This window comes from Galleria mellonella, unplaced genomic scaffold (genome assembly GCF_026898425.1).
Source record: "Galleria mellonella isolate WM207_F2 unplaced genomic scaffold, CSIRO_AGI_GalMel_v1 utg905, whole genome shotgun sequence".
NCBI classification, from domain to species: domain Eukaryota; kingdom Metazoa; phylum Arthropoda; class Insecta; order Lepidoptera; family Pyralidae; genus Galleria; species Galleria mellonella.
The window spans coordinates 634,415-653,498 of NW_026442174.1; the positions used below are offsets into that span (position 1 = coordinate 634,415).

At 36.3% G+C, this 19,084-nt stretch overlaps 1 protein-coding gene across 1 annotated transcript; it reads right to left on the reverse strand.

The window, feature by feature from the left end:
* Nucleotides 1-1,283: 1,283 nt before the first annotated feature.
* On the reverse strand, nt 1,284-18,892 carry LOC113510867 (general transcription and DNA repair factor IIH helicase subunit XPD). The gene is made up of 19 exons (XM_026894402.3): nt 18,766-18,892; nt 18,583-18,682; nt 17,693-17,790; nt 17,266-17,422; nt 16,383-16,485; nt 15,468-15,598; nt 14,678-14,898; nt 13,120-13,253; nt 12,242-12,358; nt 11,015-11,255; nt 9,619-9,686; nt 8,828-8,931; nt 7,990-8,088; nt 7,050-7,137; nt 6,544-6,635; nt 4,930-5,106; nt 3,787-3,857; nt 2,867-3,005; nt 1,284-2,170 (listed from the first exon to the last, which is right to left on the reverse strand). The coding sequence occupies exons 1-19, from the start codon at nt 18,768-18,770 to the stop codon at nt 2,033-2,035; spliced, it is 2,283 nt and encodes a 760-aa protein (XP_026750203.1). The 5' UTR covers nt 18,771-18,892; the 3' UTR covers nt 1,284-2,032.
* Between the last annotated feature and the right edge of the window lie 192 nt (nt 18,893-19,084).

A 19,084-nucleotide genomic window follows, 5' to 3' on the forward strand; every position in this document is an offset into this window, starting at 1 on the left:
ATGCTTCCAGGGGTACCTTATAGGACCAATTGTAGAGGTGTTTTCGGATATTTCCATTGAAGCCATAAAATTTATTGGAATTAAAATTATAAAAAATTTGGTTTGAATAGTTGATTTGAAATTGAAAACGGCGTTCAATGTACTCGTACTTATTCAGTTCCAATAGACACTATTCCTGAACGTCATCTAATGAATTTTCTTGTGACTAGTGTCGTAACTTATTTTAGTTGATTTTTGTAGTCGAAGGGAATGGTTTGATAAGGTTAAAATGTTTGCAGTTATATTATTATATGCAGAGTCAGCTCACACTGACAGATGGAGAGACGAAGAGCCTAATTCGTTATCATTTAATAAGTATTTTTTCGGAATTGGTATAACAGAAACAGTTATTCTTGTAGTCGTATCGGCTCGACGAGAGGTCTGATCCTCAGTGTACTTATCGGCCTATAACTGCCCTTCGTCCACATTCAATCAGTGTGCGCTGACCCTTATACCCACTCAAGTATTACTCATAAGCAGTGATAAAAGAACTCAAGATGCACAAGTGTCACTAACCAAATTTTTCACTCATTGCTAACCAAGCTAGTTACTTTAGCAAACGTTCCGAAATGATTTTACAAATTTTGTAAGATAATGGGATATATAATGTAACTTTTGTACGGTGTGTGCATCTTTAGTTTGAATAAATAAATGTTCATAAAGAACAGACAGTCTTATTATCTCTGTTGTTTTTATTGTGTGCAGTTTAAACTGACCCTTTGTGTGACTGCTGCAGTAGGTCGATCGAGTCGAATTGCGTAGAATTAAATATGAGCTCATGTATATGTAAACGTTTTTAAAGACACGAACTGTTTGAATGAGACATCGTTAATGCAATTTTTAATAAACTATGTACAAAAAATTTTGTGTAGTTTTTTATATTGCCCTTTTTAACAAGCCATTATAATGATATATATGAAAGGTACCATTATCATACCTTTCATATATCTTCGTATATATATATATATATATATCTTCAATTCATACCAGCTATTAACTATTCACTACTGAAAATAGAACTTCCCATATTGGAGGTTTTGTCAGCAGTTGCCATGCCTAGCAAGCGGGTTGGCAACCGCAATTAGGCCTTGGTGATATTAAAAGAGAGCTGCTGCTGTCCATGCCCTTGACCATTAAGACCCCCCCCCCCCCTTAGTCGCTTCTTATGAAGCCCATAGGAGAGGAAGGGATAGGATATATTTTACATGTCTTGGATTTCAGATTTATAAATAATCACAAGTTCGTCATAGAAAAATTTTTAATAGAACAACAATGATCAATATAATCTTGTTGGTACTTGTATTACTGGCAATTCAATCATGCTAAAACATGAATTAAATTTATTATTGTACATATATACCTAGACCACATTCTTGGTTATTTTTTAATAAACGCGCCGCAAAGCCATAAGTTAGCTAATAAACAATTTTATAAAACCGTTCTATTAACCTATTGTTTACCAATAATACAAGCAACTAATGACATTATAAAAAGGTACGCTTCAGTTACAAGCGAATGCACAGCATTCCTTGTTTAATACAATATTTATTAAACACGAGCATATGCAATATGCAAGGTCGTCCAATCAAGGTCAGCTAACTGAGGTCGACCAATCAAGGTCAGCCAAATTGTATTCAATCGCATCGAGTTTTAACGTTGTTTTAACAAGGGATAGTCATTCAAAAATTCAATTTGCATTGTATTGTAATAAAAAAAAATCCATGTTAAAACCATGCAAATAATTTTTAATACTAATACAAAATTCACAATCAGCGTTCAAAAACGTCTTCACTAAATCTTACAGCATTTTTTTAGCATTACTGTCGTAATGTGTCCTTGTTACACCCTGGTCAACTTTGGGACACCATTGTTTATGACTGTAAATGTAGTTATTAGTGTTCGATGTCGTATACAGATCCTTTTAAAGGCCAGACTGCCTATTCTTCCACTGTCTCAACTCCATAAGAGATCCTCTAAATTTTATTTCCGTTCCTCATTTCTGTATGACCTGCTTCTCGATTTTGTCCTGTTGCTCCTGGGACTGCAGTTGCTGGAGAGTTAGCAGGGAAACACCCAGCTGGTCCTCCCGCGTGAACGGTTGCGCCATCTGACGCAGCCACCGTTTGCATATCTGAACAGTATGAAAGTATAATAAATACTTGGATTATATAGATAGTGTCTCCATAGAAATGCTTCGAGAAAAACGGGTCAACTTTTTCATACAATTTTGCGTGACAAATAGTTGAGTGACTTCTTTAGAACTTTAATATTTATTTTGTTTTATAAATTCTGTATCTTTTTAATGCGTAAATCGTAATTTTATTTATTAAATAATACGTCAAGATACATTTTAATGCGTAAATATATAGAATACTGAGTAAAAAAATGCGTCAGCTAATTTGACAATTAGCTGACAAAAAGTTGACCCCTTTTTTTGAGGTTCCATGCTCTATCTATATAACCTAAGAATAAATACTAGTTATTTATTATGAAATCCACATCGTCCAATAGATATGGTAGGGACCATTGGGGGGAAAGGGATTGTTAGTAATGAGGTCTATAGGCGACGATTACCACTTTCCATCAGGTGGGCCGTCAGCTTGTTTGCCATTCTAAGTTGTATAAAAAAAAAACATTACACCCCTCCCCTATTTATAAAAAACTTTTGGAGAAAGAAACCATGAAATGGCATGTCTTTGATAGATAAACTAAAGTGAGAATGTTAAGAGATTACTATTAACTTCAACGACGGATTATACGAATTGAATCGTATTGTGACTTTTATAAAGTGGCAACTTTTAGGATAAATAAGTATATGGCACATTACCTGTACAGCCTCCTCGGTGCTGAGGTTGCACAGCGAGTCCTTGAGGTGCTCCTGTATCCAGCGCGGCAGCTTGGTGCGCTTGTCCGCGCGGCTGAACCGCTTGTCCGCGAATATCATTATGCCGTAGTCGGTCTTACCGCTGTCAAATAGCAAGCATTTTTAAATATCGCGGATTTCTAGAGACGAATTGTCAATTTTTTTTATTACGTTAATACGCTTATTTGGTATATAATAAAGGATCAAAACTACAAAATACATACATTTTGCTTGAAGGGTAGTAAAATGTACATATTTAATATTGTGTACTCTTCACCAGAATCTGGCATGCAACAATTAAATGTTGAGGAAACAAAATGGACTTTATTCCGCAAAAAAAAAAAACAGATTACAATTACACAACATTAAATACTAGTTATTTTTATTTAAAAAAGTAAACTACTAAACAGATTTTGATAAAATTTCTATGGTATCAGTTTGCAAATATATCCTTTGAGATAAAAAAAGAAACCGATTTTTAAATAAGGTAACAAACATGAAACCCTTCTTTTTGAAGTCAGTTAAAAAATGGCTAAACATCACGAGCAAAAGTACCGATCTGCTGTCTCGTCCTCTCCTAAGAAGAGGTACTTATATTTTTTTTTATTGGATGATAATGGAATGGTAACCCCACCCGCGCTGTCGGTATACACCGGCGAGGCACCAGTGAAGGATGATAGGTGAGGATGAAGTAGGTCAGTTAGCCCATCGTGACGAATTCAACAAGAATTGTTCACGATGGTTTCCAGGGGGAACCACGTGGAGGTCGACCTAATAAGGCATATTGCTAGCAATGGGGCTGTCAAACTCCATTACTAACAATCCCTTTCCCCCCGAGGCGCTTATATTAGGTGGTCAGGCTCGTCTCTAGTTTGGTTACTTACCGCAAAGCTCTGCCGACACACTGGGCCGCGTGGCGCATAGCGTCGAACGTCAAGAAGTCGTTTTCGCGGATCTGTAACATGGATGTTATTGTATAATTCTTGTTCGGGGGGAAAAGGGATTGTTAGTAATGGAGACTGAGAATCCCATTACTAGCAATATACCCAACCAGGTCGACCTGCTCGCGGTTCCGCCTGGAATCCATCATAGTTAATTCCTGATGAATTTATCATGATGGGCTAACTGGCCTGTTTTCATTCTCATCTATCACCCTTCACTGGTGCTCCGTCTGCGTATCCCGTTAGCGCAGGCGGGGCTACCATACCATTTTCATCCATCAAAAAAAAATTCTTGTTCGGTCGTGAGATGCGTAATCACGCCTGCGCCAACGGTACTTATACGCTGGCCTCTTCCAGGATGCTGGGGTACCAGTGAGCATTAACCGATAAAGATGATATTTTACTGAATTAGACGTTACTTTGTGGTAGTCGAAGATGATGATGTTTCGTTTAAAGGTGGAACATGTGTAGCAACATGTGCGTGGTCTAAATAACGGTCGGAGGTTGATGACTGAAATGGAAGGTCGTTGAAACTTTTACATCTTAACAAAATAATTCTAATCGATTAACCAGATGAAGATGAAGTTAGTTTACTTGGTTAGTCGCGCATTAGGAAAAAGCATCGATATGGTAGATAGGTCGGTATTTTAAGTAGCGGGGGAGGGAGCTAGTGACGCCATTGCTATTAATATCCCTTTTGGAAACCAGCGTCGTTAATTCTTGATGAACCATTGGACTCGGTGAGAATTGTTAAATGAGTCAACTTGGTTTTTTTTTGATGAGTGAAAGTGGTATGGTAACCCCGCCTGCGCTAACGGGATACGCTGGTGGAGCACCAGTGAAGGGTGATAGATGAGAGTGAAAACAGGCCAGTTAGCCCATCATGATGAATTCATCAGGAATTAACCATGATAATTTCCAGGGAGAACCACGAGCAGGTCGACCTGGTTGGGTATATTGCTAGCAATGGGATTCTGAGTCTCCATTACTAACAATCCCTTCCCCCCCGAGTCAACTTGGTTGAGCCACATATCAATTGTCAGTGGTAGTAATCCCGTATGTATCGGCTAGGTGTGAGAACGGAACCTGGAACTGGTCGCGCAGGTAGTGCAGGCGCGCCTTGAGGATGCGGCTCTGCGTGAAGACGTAGGGGATGCCGAACATGAGCACGGCGCGGCCGAGGTGCTGCTCGAAGTCCACGCCCTCCGACACCTTGCCGCGCGCCACCGACAGCAGCACCGCGCCGCGACCGCTCTCGCACGCCTGCAACCCAGCGCGACCACTGCACTGCACTACACTCACCACGCCACTACAATACTATATATAGGGCTGCCATCTGTCCGGAATTCCCCGGATTCGTCCTAGTTTGAAGGACATTCAGGGGGTGTCAGTGGGCAGGGGCTTATCAGGGGAAATCCAATTTTTTTATATAGGTAGGCGATCAATTGCAATAAATCTTAGTTACAAATTCATCCACAATAATCCTGTTTTTATACAACAAATTTTCAGAAGTGTCCGGGAAACAAAAACCATATTTCGCCCAAATTTCCGAAATTTTTGCCATGTTTATCCGATGTCGATAATTTAAGTGATGGCAGCCCTAATTAGGTATATAATGATATTACAGGGTACAGAGGAATAACACCTGAGTCCTCAGAAATGGCAACGCATGTGGGGTATCATGGGCGAAACAGTATACTCTGTTATGTCCATGATACTACTCATGTCTATAGGCGACGGTTACGGTCAGCTTGTTTGCCATTCTAAGTTGCATAAAAAATATTATCTCTTTCATTATAATAAAACGAGAGCAAAATGTATGCAGTATCCAATTGTATGCTTGTAATTTTCTACGACAACACCGACATTATTTTTTTATTTGGCTCCCCCTGGAAGGAGCCAGCCCAGATATCAAGTTCTAGGTTATAATCAGTACCGACTTTACAGGGTGGCACTGTCTTTTTTTAACCCAAACATACATATTGGACCTGGTGAACCTAGGAGAGCGATATCGAATGCAGCGTGGACGACAATCGTAATAGTGACGGCTTGATATCGGAATGGGTGAAAAAAAAAATTTTTTCATAGTAAAGGAGGTCGTCATTAAAAAGTTGTCTAGTATATAGATATATAGATAGATAATTTATTTGCATTACTTACAGCACACAAATTACAATAAAAAAAAAACATACACATAATACACAGTAAAAGAGATAAAAGAATGAAAATAATAAAATCAACAAAAAAAAAAAAGCAAAATATATAATACAACAATTTCATTTTTTTCCTTCATGCGTGTGCCATAGTAATACAAAATGGTCACAACTCAGTTTATTGCTTTGCCCTCAAAAGAGCAAAACACTGATATTCTGTTGTGGCCAAGAGTCAGTCGCGAAATTCCTTATTAAAAATAATTAAAAATAATAATAAAAGAAATATAAATAAAACGCATTATGTGTGTCCATTACATTTGCCTCCATTTGATATTATATTCTAAATAAATAAATAAATAACAGATACCATTAGATGAGGGGTAGTCAGAGGTCACTTTCTGTCACATTCAGGCAAAAAAGTAAAAAAAAAATGCGTAAAATCCTATAGTGAATTGATGGATTAACACTGCACTAAACATTTGTATGAATGTAAATTGGGAAAAAGCTTGTCCAACATTAAAAATAAAATTACAAATTGCGTATGTACCTTAATGTAATTAATGAGCGCGAAGCTAGTCTCCGCCGAGTCTTGAGTCTCAATGAAAAGCAGCTTGTGCCGCTGTAGACTCGCCACCACACCTGTATTTTTTACAATACAGTTCATTTAAACTTATTCGAAAATATTTTTAATATATAACTCTGTATTTGGGAATACTAAATTACATATTAATAGGTTTTTTTTTAATAGGTGATAATGGAATAGTAACCCCACCCGCGCTATCGGTATACACTGGCGGAGCACCAGTGAAGGATGATAGGTGAGGATGAAGTAGGTCAGTTAGCGCATCGTGACGAATTCAACACAAATTGTTCACGATGGTTTCCAGGGGGAACCACGTGGAGGTCGACCTAATAGGGTATATTGCTAGCAATGAGGCTGTCAAACTCCATTGCTAACAATCCCTTTCCCCCATATTAATAGGTTAAGAAAGTACCTTGCCGTCTTAATGACGTCTTATTTAAAAATAAGGTTTTAAAATTTTATTGCCTCACCTTGGTCGTACCAGGCGCCTACGACGCTCTCCAGGTAGAGATACGACGTGAAGAAGCACACCACACCATCGGGCACGCACGACGATATCTGATACAACATTAATATTAAACTTAACGTGTCTATAGGCGACGGTTACTCTTTTCCATCAGGTGGGCCGTCAGCTTGTTTCTTTCATTCTAAGTTTTATACAAAAAAAAAGGATATATTTTGGCGTTATTGTCGCATTCATAAAAGATTTTTATTTTCCTTTGGGTGCCAATACACCAAAACTATTTATTGTATAACACTACGCTATCTATGTTATGATATTAAAAAGATGGCCGGAAGTAGATGCGAAAAGTTTAAGATCGCATTGGCAGAAGGTCTATGTCCAGTTATGGTCTATATATCATCATCAATCATCATATCAGCCTTTAACTGTCCACTGTTGAACATAAGCCTTCCTCGTGGGGGGTTCTACCGGTTGTTGTTGCGCTTGGCAGACGAATTGGTAACTGCAGTTAGGTTTTGGATATATTTTAAGAGGGCCGCTGCTGCCCATCCCTTGTCGTCCCTGAGTCGCTTCTTATGATACCCATGGGAAAGGAAGGGGTGGTCTATTCTATGCTGGAGTCACACGGTGATTTTTAATTATATAATTTAAAATTAAATCTAATTTAATTTAAAATTAAATCTAATTTAATTTAAAATTAAATCTATTTTTTTATTTTAATTACTAAGTAAGGCGGGTTGGCAACCGCAATTAGGCTTTGGAGATATTTTAAGAGGGACGCTGCTGCCCATCCCTCGCCCTCCTTTAGTCGCCTCTTACGACACCCACGGGAAAGGAAAATGTGGCCTATTCTATGCTGGGACCACGCGGAAAATATTTACTACAATATAACTTAAAGGCTACAGAAGTAAGGCGAGGTCCATATATTGTATCAACACACAACTTGCCTCAACGAGCAGCTGTCCATAATTTCTTATGACGGCCACGTCCTCTCTCGTCTCGTATTTCGACGATATAGCCACTTGGTCGCTTCCTTTTGATACTATCTGAAAACAATGTGCATTAAGTGAATTTTAAACTCTTAGCACCGGGCCCAATTTTCAGAACCTCATAGGGCACAATACTAAATATATTTCGAGCAACAAGGATTCATTTCTTAGAAACGAACTTAAAATAACACACACGATAATGACGTAAATTTCATCATCATCTTATCAGCCATTAACTGTCAACTGATGGACATAAACCCCCCCCCCCCCCATTATGGGAATTCTACTAGTAGTTGCTACGTATGACGACAGCAATTAGGCTTTTAGTGATATGTTAAGAGGGACGCTGCTGTCCATTTCTCTATGGTTAAGTTCCTATAGTCGACTCTTACGACGCTCACGGGAAAGGAAGGAATGGCCCATTCTATGCCGGGACACACACGTAGAAATGTAAATTTACTGTATAAAAATTATTATGTGCGTTTAATTTTTAAATATCCCAAAGAGGGTTGACGTCAGGCAGGCGGCCCGTTGTAAAACTATAAGCCAAATCTTTTTGTGATATGAATACAAAACAAAGTGTTCCGTAGCCGCAAACATCTTGTACTGCCCGCGTGAATTAGGATAATATTTATCGTTTACTCAAGCACCAAATTTTATTCTAATACTAAAAGGACTAGAATACAATTTCTAAACACGTTTTAAACATGAATAACAGGTACCTTAACACCCCAATATTGTTTAAAATATACACATTTATACTATAAATATGGTTGATAAGGAAAGAATACATTACCATGGGTAGTATGCAGGGCCGCGCGAGGGTCATGGTGAACGAGCTCATGATCACCGGGTTGAAGTCCAGGATTTTGGGGTACATGTCCAGTGGGGACAGGGTTCCTGCCAATCAATAGTGGTAGTTGTAAAAAAAGAATATATATTTACATACAAGATTATGTATGGACATACTAAAATTTGTGTGGAAGAATAAAATCTTATTTTTTTTATACCCTTGAGGTGGCAAACAAGCATACGGCCCACCTGATGGTAAGCGGTTACAGTGGCCTATGAACGCCTGCAATACTAGGGGTATTACGCGTGCAATGCCGACCCTGAATAAACCTCTTTACCCCCCTTTTGAAGAACCCGATTCTGTAGTCTCTTAGAAAAACCTCGGCAGGGAACTCATTCCATAACCTGAGTGTTCGAGGGAGAAAATTTCTATAAAACCGCACTGTACGTGACCATTAAGGTTTAAGCGTGTGAGGATGAACTCCATGTCGATGGCGAGTAGAGCGATGATAAAAGGTGGCTGTGGGCATCTAATTTGCGATACTATAAATTTGTTAAAAGAGAGACTGACATTGCACTGGGACACACAGCATCAGCTGAGCCAGTTCCTTTTGCCTAATATGAAACACTACTTATATATTGTAATTGTGTTTTTCTTTTGTAATTGTGTTTTTCTGGCAATATTTTCTATTCTATTCTAAATAATAATTCCCTAGACCGAGATCGAATAGCCTAAGGAGGGCCATGGCTTGACTATAATGATGTCGATATATTTAGAATCAATACAGACATTACCTGATGTTATGATGACCGTTTGGAACCTGGCGAACACCGGCCGCATTGCTATTGACGAGTCCATGCACCTGTCACGGAAAACTCAATTATGACACTGGCTTTTGTATATTTTATAAAATAAAAACAGACTTGTTTCTCAATTAACTGTTTTCAACCGACTTAAAAAAATGGAGGTTCTCAATTTGTTGTGTTTTTCCTGTTCATTATAACTCCAGCAATTATAACTTAAGCAAGAATTTTCCAAATAGGTTAACCCATTTGGAAAATTCTTTTTTAACTGAAAAAATGTATTTACAAATTGGTCCCATGGAAATTTTATCAAAGTCAATTCAGTAGTTTGGTTTTTAAATCAAAATTACTGGTTTTTGCCATAAATGAAGTCAGTTTTTTTCATGGAACACAATCATATATATATATATATATATATATATATATATATATATATATATATATATATATATATATATATATATATATATATATAAATAAAATATACACATATATTTCATTAGGTATATTTTATTTTATTACGTATATTACGTATATTTTATGCGCGGAACCCACGAGCAGAGGGTTTTTTTTTGGTGGGTGAAAATGGTATGGTAACCCCGCCTGCGCTAACGGGATACGCTGGCGGAGCACCAGTGATAGATGAGAATGAAAACAGGCCAGTTAGCCCATCATGATGAATTCATCAGGAATTAACCATGATAGTTTTCAGGGGGAACCGCTAGGAAGTCGACCTGGTTGGGTATATTGCTAGCAATGGGATTTTTAGTCTTCATTACTAACAATCCCTTTCCACCACACGCAGAGGGTTATAGGCAACAACAAACCTAATTTATATTTGACCAGTTTTTTATGTACATTGCGCGCCACTTTTGGTCCATAGAGAAATAGTATCGGAAGTGATCACTGGCAATGCATGAATGATTTTGTGTTTAGACATTAATTATGTCAGGAAACAGATATGCCGATGTCTATTTTCATTATATTAATGAAACGGAAAAGAAGAAAGACACAAACCCTGTACGGAGCTGGTCGATATGGCACTTGTAAGCTTATATCGTCCACTAAAGAAGTCCACTTTTTTTTAAAATTTACTGTATTTATTAATTTGAGCAATAGAATGTAAATAAATAAATAAAGAAGAAAATAATTATGATCCTGCTGCTACATTTTGCACAATATGGTTTAAAAACTTTCACCATTTCAGCTGATGACTGTCCACCTCCTCTAAACATAGTCTTCCCCTATAAACTACCATAAGCATTGGGCCTGAGCCAATGCATCTAATGGTAGATCGTCCTATACTTCTGTGTACTGTAATCGAGGATATTCCTTGCCTATCAGCTATCAGTTCTTTCATCTATGTATTCTCAGTAACCTTACTTACGAGAAATGTAGTATCGGATTGGAGACGGTGGGCGTTTTGTCATCGAACGGCTCTATGATGATGGTGAAGCCCTTGGTGTAGGTGGAGACGAGGGTGGCGAGGTGCGCCACCAGCGTGAGCGAGGAGAAGTTGGACGGGTCCGGGATCTCCAGCGTCCGCATGAGGGACGTGAGCCGCGACGCGCAGAATCGCAGCGGTTTGCGTTCGATGCACACGCGGGACGCTACGTCTTTTAGGAAACCTATTAGGAACGTTCAAAGTTTTAGCTTTTTTTTTTTATACAACTTAGAATGGCAAACAAGCTGACGGCCCACCTGATGGAAAGTGGTAACCGTCGAGTATAGACATGAGCAGTACCATGGACATAACAGAGTATACTGTTTCGCCCTTGATACCCCTCATGCGTTGCCATTCCTGAGGACTCAGGTGTTATTCCTCTGTACCCAGTAAATTCACGCCATATCCCACCCTTCAAACCGAAATACAGCCATGCAAACACAACTGCTTCACGGTTGAAACACGAATGGGACAGAGGTACCCAAGCAATTGACTTTTGTACTAAGTCTAAAGCTTACTGACAGTGTGGCAACGTCGCAATTATCTGTCAATTTTCAAAAACAATTGAACACTTTTGAATGTTTCTTATAACGAACGAACGTTATAATAGTCGACAAACGTATCGTTATATAATATGTATATAATATGGTCGAGGAATGAGCAGCTACCTACCAAGCGTAATAACTATTTGTACCCCCCCCTCTCAAATAGGGGGAAGTCTATGTTCAGCAAAGGACAGCTAACGGCTGATATGATGATATTATTATATCATACGTATATGTTACAACCACGACACAGTTATTTTAACTAATGTGGCAGTTAATCGTACACAACCTTACTTTTGTAATTTGTAACAAAGTTTTTATGGTTCCAATAAATAAATATTAAAATTATTATTCCGAGAATATTATATTTTTAAAACATTATATTATTTTACCACAGTTAATCGAAGTGTCCAAGCTAAGTGTGGCAACTACTGGCAAAACTCCTATTATAGGGAAGACTTATGTTCAGCGGCAATAATTGGTCATTACATAGGGTATTATACCTCGAGAAACAGGCGTTAGTGTGATTGTATAACTTGTTTGGGCAGTTTAAACAGACATCAGCAGTGGACATCTAATGGCTGATTTATTCATTCAATCCTAGTGTAGTATATAAGGTACATACCAGCCGGAGACTCCTGCACTACGTGCTGTATCCTCAGCCTAGTCTTCAGGTACTCTATGAACCGCCTCAGGAAAGACAAGAAGTGCTCTGCGTTCCTTATATTGCCCGGTACCACCTCTGCAAGTTAAATGAAGCTTGTTCACATGATACTCCCACTTGGATTAGTAGGCTCTTTCTTATATTTAAAATGACTCTTTTGGACTCCCTAGCAGAGAAATTAAAAATATTATTGATAATTTTCATCTACTATATATATATATATATATATATTTACAATTTGTATATGTTTATTTTATTTGGATTCTATTTGCTTTGTATTCCTTTCTCTTTTGCGCCTTTTATATATTATATATAACACATAGATATAATAAGTATGTACATCAGCATTGTAAAAGGTAATAATAATTCTTCAGACGCGATTTAATTTTTTTTTATACAATTTAGAATGGCAAACAAGCTGACGGCCCACCTGATGGAAAGTGGTAACCGTCGCCTATAGACATGAGCAATACCATGGACATAACGGAGTTTTAACATACATACATACAGACATAACATTGTTTCGCCCATGATACCCCCATGCGTTGCCATTCCTGAGGACTTAGGTGTTATTCCTCTGTACCCAGTAAATTCACGCCATACCCTACCCTTCAAACCGAAACACAGCCATGCAAACACAACTGCTTCACGGTTGAAACACGAATGGAACAGAGGTACCCAAGCAATCGACTTCTGTACAAAGTCTCCTTCTGGTAAATCCCAATGCTTGGGCTATTTCTAATTTCATGAGGAAGTGTGTTCTTTCCCCCGTGCAGTGCAGTTTAAATATTTGTATGTGACATTGTGGTGTAAGCGAGGGTGGCGACGCGGCGGCTCACCGTGCAGGACCTCGTCGGGCAGCACGGGGTTGGCGAGGAAGGCGTCCGCGTCCCGCGCCAGCGCCGCGTCCCGCAGCCCCTCCACCAGCTGCTCGTACTCCAGCGTCAGCCGCGCCGCGTCCTCCTCGCGGATCCTGCGCACACACCACAGTACACCACAGTACACCACAGTACACGCGCCCATGTATTAAACACTAGCTGTGTATCGCGGCTTTACCTTCGTGAATTACCACATAAAGCAGCGTTTCTTAACCTTTTTGAGTGGCGACTCAATGTATAAAAACATTTGAAGCCCGCGACCATAATGTTTTATTTATCTTCCACTGGTAATAGAATAATAGAATTAACTAAAAGTCCTTGTTTTGCCAAATTAATAAAATACTACATAAATGCCAATTTTTTTTCATTTATTTATTTATTCATTATTGACCACATTACTAAAAAAAATTTGGTACAAAAGGCGGACTTAATGCAATATAGCATCAATCTACTAATCAACCCCTTTTTTTTTAAATCACTAATTTCCAAATTATTAATATTTTTTTCTAAATATCTTCAATTTTTTTATTTATTTCTTATAATGACATTTGGAGAACTCCTACAACCCACCCCAATACCGTCTGTGACCTGAATTTAACCAACCTGAGGTTAAGAAATGCTGATATAAAGTATCTTATCTACAAAATTAGGATATAGCCTATCCGTGAACCAAATTTCATTTAAATTCGTTCAGTAGTTTTTGCATGAAAGAATAACAAACATCTATTCATCCATTTTGACAACTTCCGAATTTATAAAAAAGTTACGGACGATCTCATCATCTTCACTCTTAACTTCTCTGACAACAGAATGTACGAACATCTGTAAATTTATTATTTATTTATTCTTTTGCACATATTAAAATATGTACACAAGGTCAAGCCCACCTTGACATTCTCTACCAGTCAAATGTTATGCTAAATATGTATACATGTTGATATATACTCTTTATTGTTCCCTCCAAATGATTACAGAACATTACAATAACACATTGAGAGAAAAAAATAAAATTTATTGTCAACTGACTTCAAGAAAAGAAGAGGTTCACAATTTTATTGTTTTTTTTTTTACTATTGTCTATGGTCACACAGTTGAGCACAATCTCACCTGATGGAAAGCAAAGATATGGTCTAAGATGGAGCTTGTGGGTCCACGAACAGACTATTCACATTTACCTAAAATTGCTCATATTTTTTTATCGTTGTTACCTTATAACTCTATCATTCAAAAACAACTTTTTGGAAAATACTTTTTTATTTGTAAAGATATACTTTCAGATCGATCCCAAAAAAATTTCATCAAAGTCAGTTAAGCAGTTTGATTTTTAAATCAAAATAAATAGTTTTGCCACGATTAAAGTTAGTATTTTTTTTTGTGTAACACAATTTTAAATTATTTAGTTTTATAGCAAAACATAGCCTTTATTAAATGGTAAATAATTAAATATATATAATTAAAACACATAACTAACAGCCATTAAGTTTTTTAATTTTATTTTTTTAATTCTAAATCAACTTACTGCGCGACAGTTTTCTCCAGCTGTTGCAGAGCACTCGTACTTTTGTCGATGGTCCGTCGTGTGATTTTGACACTGAGCGAGTCTATGCACACATTGTCTATGTTGTGGGCTTCATCAAATACCACCACCGCCTCCCGGTTTAGTTCTTTAGACACTACTTCGGCAATCTTCGGATCCAGTAGGTAGTGGTACGAGTATACTATTATATCTGCGTGGATTATCTGGTAATAAATAATTAATAAAGCATTACAGAGCGCCATCTAGTGACAAACTAACTATATATTGCATGAGGTGTACTAGACAGGTGATGGACACTGAGATGTAAGGTATGTATAGATTGTCTATGATAACATGGCATGATAACTCTAAAACTCAATTAATTAAAAATGTGTGAATAAAAATATTGACAAGGTTTCGACCAAGGAATATAATACTCTCTGGTTGGACAGCTACTGAAGGTGTTTCTTAACAAATACAAACAGAGCACCCATGTGTGCACTCACTGTGGTCACTCACATTCAACAAAAAAATTGGAAGGAGAATGGGGAGGAGGATGCCATGTTGACTTAGACAATCTATACAAATTATGCGAAGATAGAAGCAATCATAGTAATAAAGAGATGCGATCTCTTTATTACTATGATTGCTTCTATCCATCATATCCCATCATCATAGTAGTAATTAAAAACATAGGATAATTTGTAAACCCTATGGTATTAGATGTATGTAATGGTATGTAATCTCTATACATTAATTTTAATTGACTAAATAGATAAGCAGTTATACATACAGCAAACCGTGCTAAGAAGTATGGGCACCAGTTTCTATCAGCACCGTACTGCTTGAGGTCGTCTATGGTGTACACGCCGTAAGGTAACATCGACTCTTTGCCCTCACGGTTGAATCCCTCATAAAATTGACCTTTAATCATAATTATTTTAATAAGATATAACAAAAAAAATGTAGGTTAAGATAATATTATTTGTTATAAGTGTCAAAATTTGATTTAATAATTTATATTTGGTACAAACTAATATTGTTAAAATTTTGTGGGCCCTGGTTGCCTTGATTAAACAATTTATTTATTTATTTATATTTATTATAACCAAACAAAACGAATATATTAAAATAAAATAAAATAATTAATTTAATAAAAAATTACTAAATTCCATTATCTTACAATACGAAAATATATATTACGTGCAATTAATCATATCATGTTTAGTCATGATTAAGAGTTCTGGATAGTTCCAAAACTAGTTGAGCATTTTTACAAAAATATAATAATTGTAATTGAAGTCGTATTACATTCAAAATAAAAAAAAAAAAGAAAAGGAATAGGTACCTGGCAGGGAATACACATAAAACAGGATGCACTTTGCCATTAATGTAAATAAAGCACGCTCACCGAACTTGGTAGGGTTTTTTTATGGATGATAATGGCTGGTAACCCCGCCTGCGCTAACGGTATACACTGGCGGGGCATCAGTGAGGGATGATAGGTGAGAATGAAAAGGCAGGTCAGTTAGCCCATCGTGATGAATACACCTGGAATTCAGCACCACCGACCGACAGCAGCACGACCGCGGGGCGGTTGATCTACCAGTATTGCTAACAATCTCTTTCCCCCAATTTGGTAGGATTTGCGCGTGGGATAAATTTAACAGACTTTAATTACTATGGATTATGATAGGTACCAACTTACAAACAGGCACGCTGGAGTCCCGCGCATTCCTGTCTCGTATGTAGCTCGCTGTCAGTGAATGGCATTTGCCATCTACTAGCTTGCCCTCCCTTTCTCTTGATACCTATGAGGACATTAGATATAGAAATAATATTTACAATAAATTTAATTTAAAACAATTTTTATCAATTTGCAATGAAAAAGATTTAACTGGTTTCTGGTTTCAAGTAAAAGAAGAATTTTACAAATGCATGCTTTTGTCCTTCTTTCCCCTTGGGTGTCGTCAGAATCGACTAAAATTTAATGGATGAGGAATGAGCAGTGTCCCTTTTAAATCATCAACAAAAGCCTACAGTTGTCAACCTACCAAGAGTGGCAACTACTGGCAAAACTTCCATATGGGAGAGGCCTAGGTTCCGCAGTGGACACTTAACAGCTGATATGATGATGATGATTATGCTTTTGTGTATTAATGACACGTATATGAACTCATAGAATATTTACTTGCAGTTAAAACTATGAATTTTTTTTATACAACTTAGAACGGCAAACAAGCTGATGGCCCACCTGATGGAAAATGGTAACTGTTGCATATAGACATGAACTACAAACTGTTCCATGGAGATAACATAATCTGTTATGTTCATAGAGAACTATTATACTCATCATTTATTGTCATTTCTGACAACTAAGGTGTTATGCCTCTATCCCTTGTAATTTTATTGCCATATTGTACACTACAAGCTGAAACACATGTGCAAACACAACTACTTCACAGCAGGAACATAAATGGAACAGAGGTACCCAAATAGATGACATTTCTACAAAATCTTCCTCTGGTACACAATACAGCTAGATTATTAACAAGATAAAATATTTAGAATTATCTTATTAGAAATCTTACCTCAGGATGAATGCATAAGTTCTTTCTAGAACTGAGCACTACACCTGTAAGACTAGGAATCTCACCCTGGCTCTTTTCATAATATTTCATCAAATTCTTCAATTCTTCCAATACTTTTTCTATTTCTGGAAGTGTACGAGAACAGTACACTAGTTTTCTGAAATAAAAAAAAAAATTAAGATTTAAAATTATTATTTATAAAACTAATATATCAAGCATATTGAATTAATTCATGAATAAACCGCATTAACTGTACAAAGCCAACTACTATTTCAAAAGGCATCTTACACATAAAACAGCAATAACCACATTTAATCATTGGGATTGATTGCAGAGACAATTAAATAGGTAACAACTCTGTGGTTTAATTTAATATATCATTTATTTCATTCATCAAGCATATACATCATAGATAAAAAAAACCTACCTGACATGATGAGGATTTTGTATCATATAGGCTACAATTAGCGAGAGCAGTGATATAGTTTTCCCTGTACCTGAAGGCATTTCCAGTAAACCATGGCCCTGAAATAATAAAATCAATTACATTATTGAATCATTCACATCTCATCAGCCCAAACTAGTACTCTAAATGGTTGAATTTCTTTATAAAAAAATATATCTATGTCTGTACAAATATAAAGAAAAAAAAGAATTTATTTCTTGTGTGTTTGTTTGTAATGACCAAAACTCAAAACTACTTAACCAGTTTTAAAAATTATTTCCTATATAGTGAGTTATATTATCAGCAAGTAATATAAAGTAAATAGTAACATAAGTTATATATTATTTTCTATCTACCAGCACAAACTGGGGTCGCAAGTACATAAATATAATCTTATTCATAAACAAATAAATTCTTCTACAAACCAATATATTCAATGCCAAATAGAACAATGTAGCCTTGTATGTTGTTTAGGACTATGCCATTAATAAGACCTTTCAAAGGCTCTTATTCAATGATTACTGTTTGCAAGTTATTAAGATAATATATATATCCTTTGTATATTTATAATATATAGGGTAATGATATCTACATTTTAACATAAAGTTTATGTTATCACTGGTTTTTACCAGTTCAGGATAAAAAGTAGTCTATATCATTTTCAATCCCTTATAAACATATAAAAATGAATTTAGTTATTAAGCCGTTGTCTTTTCTTTTGCCCTAATTTCTTAATTTTAAAAAAGAAAAATACATATTAAAAACTTATAAGATATTTATAAAAACAGTCAAGCGTGAGTTGTTTTAGTCAATATAACCTCTTATAAAAATAAAATGTAAATATACCCAAGTAAATCTTAATGCATAATTACCTTTGCATCCAGTGCACGTTTTAATTCCAACATGTAAGCATACTGCTCAGGATAAATGTAATCGTAAGGAAAATAAACCAAAAGACCATCAACGGTTAACCTAAAAATATAAAAAATAGTAAAAAAAAACATTCAAAATTTTGATATAAGCGAAGTAAACTAAGAAAACGCATTTCAACTCACTTCATGTTTAAATTTGTAAATAATTAAAAGATAACAATTTTTATTTTTAAGAAGTCTGTGAAACGGATTTCAACATACAAACACAAACAATAAAATAATGTAACATTATATTGACATTGGCAGTTGCCGGTATAAACAAGTGACAAGAAAAAGCGCGGGAAACGTTTAAAAAAGCGGGAGTGTTTTTTGATCTTCTTTAAATTAATTTTATTTTTATTTATATAAGGATTAGTCTTTTTTATATATTGTGTATTAGATTGTATATTTAATTGTATATTTTGTAGTAATAGTGTTTGTTGCTGTAAATATTGGTAAGTAA

What these genes read in the sequence shown, in the direction of transcription:
- LOC113510867 (XM_026894402.3), bottom strand. An exon ending in CAAAATCCTCATCATGTCAG is followed by an intron (nt 17,423 to 17,692) that starts GTAGGTTTTTTT and finishes TTTTTATTTCAG; the next exon opens with AAAACTAGTGTACTGTTCTC. An exon ending in GCCCGACGAGGTCCTGCACG is followed by an intron (nt 12,359 to 13,119) that starts GTGAGCCGCCGC and finishes TTTAACTTGCAG; the next exon opens with AGGTGGTACCGGGCAATATA.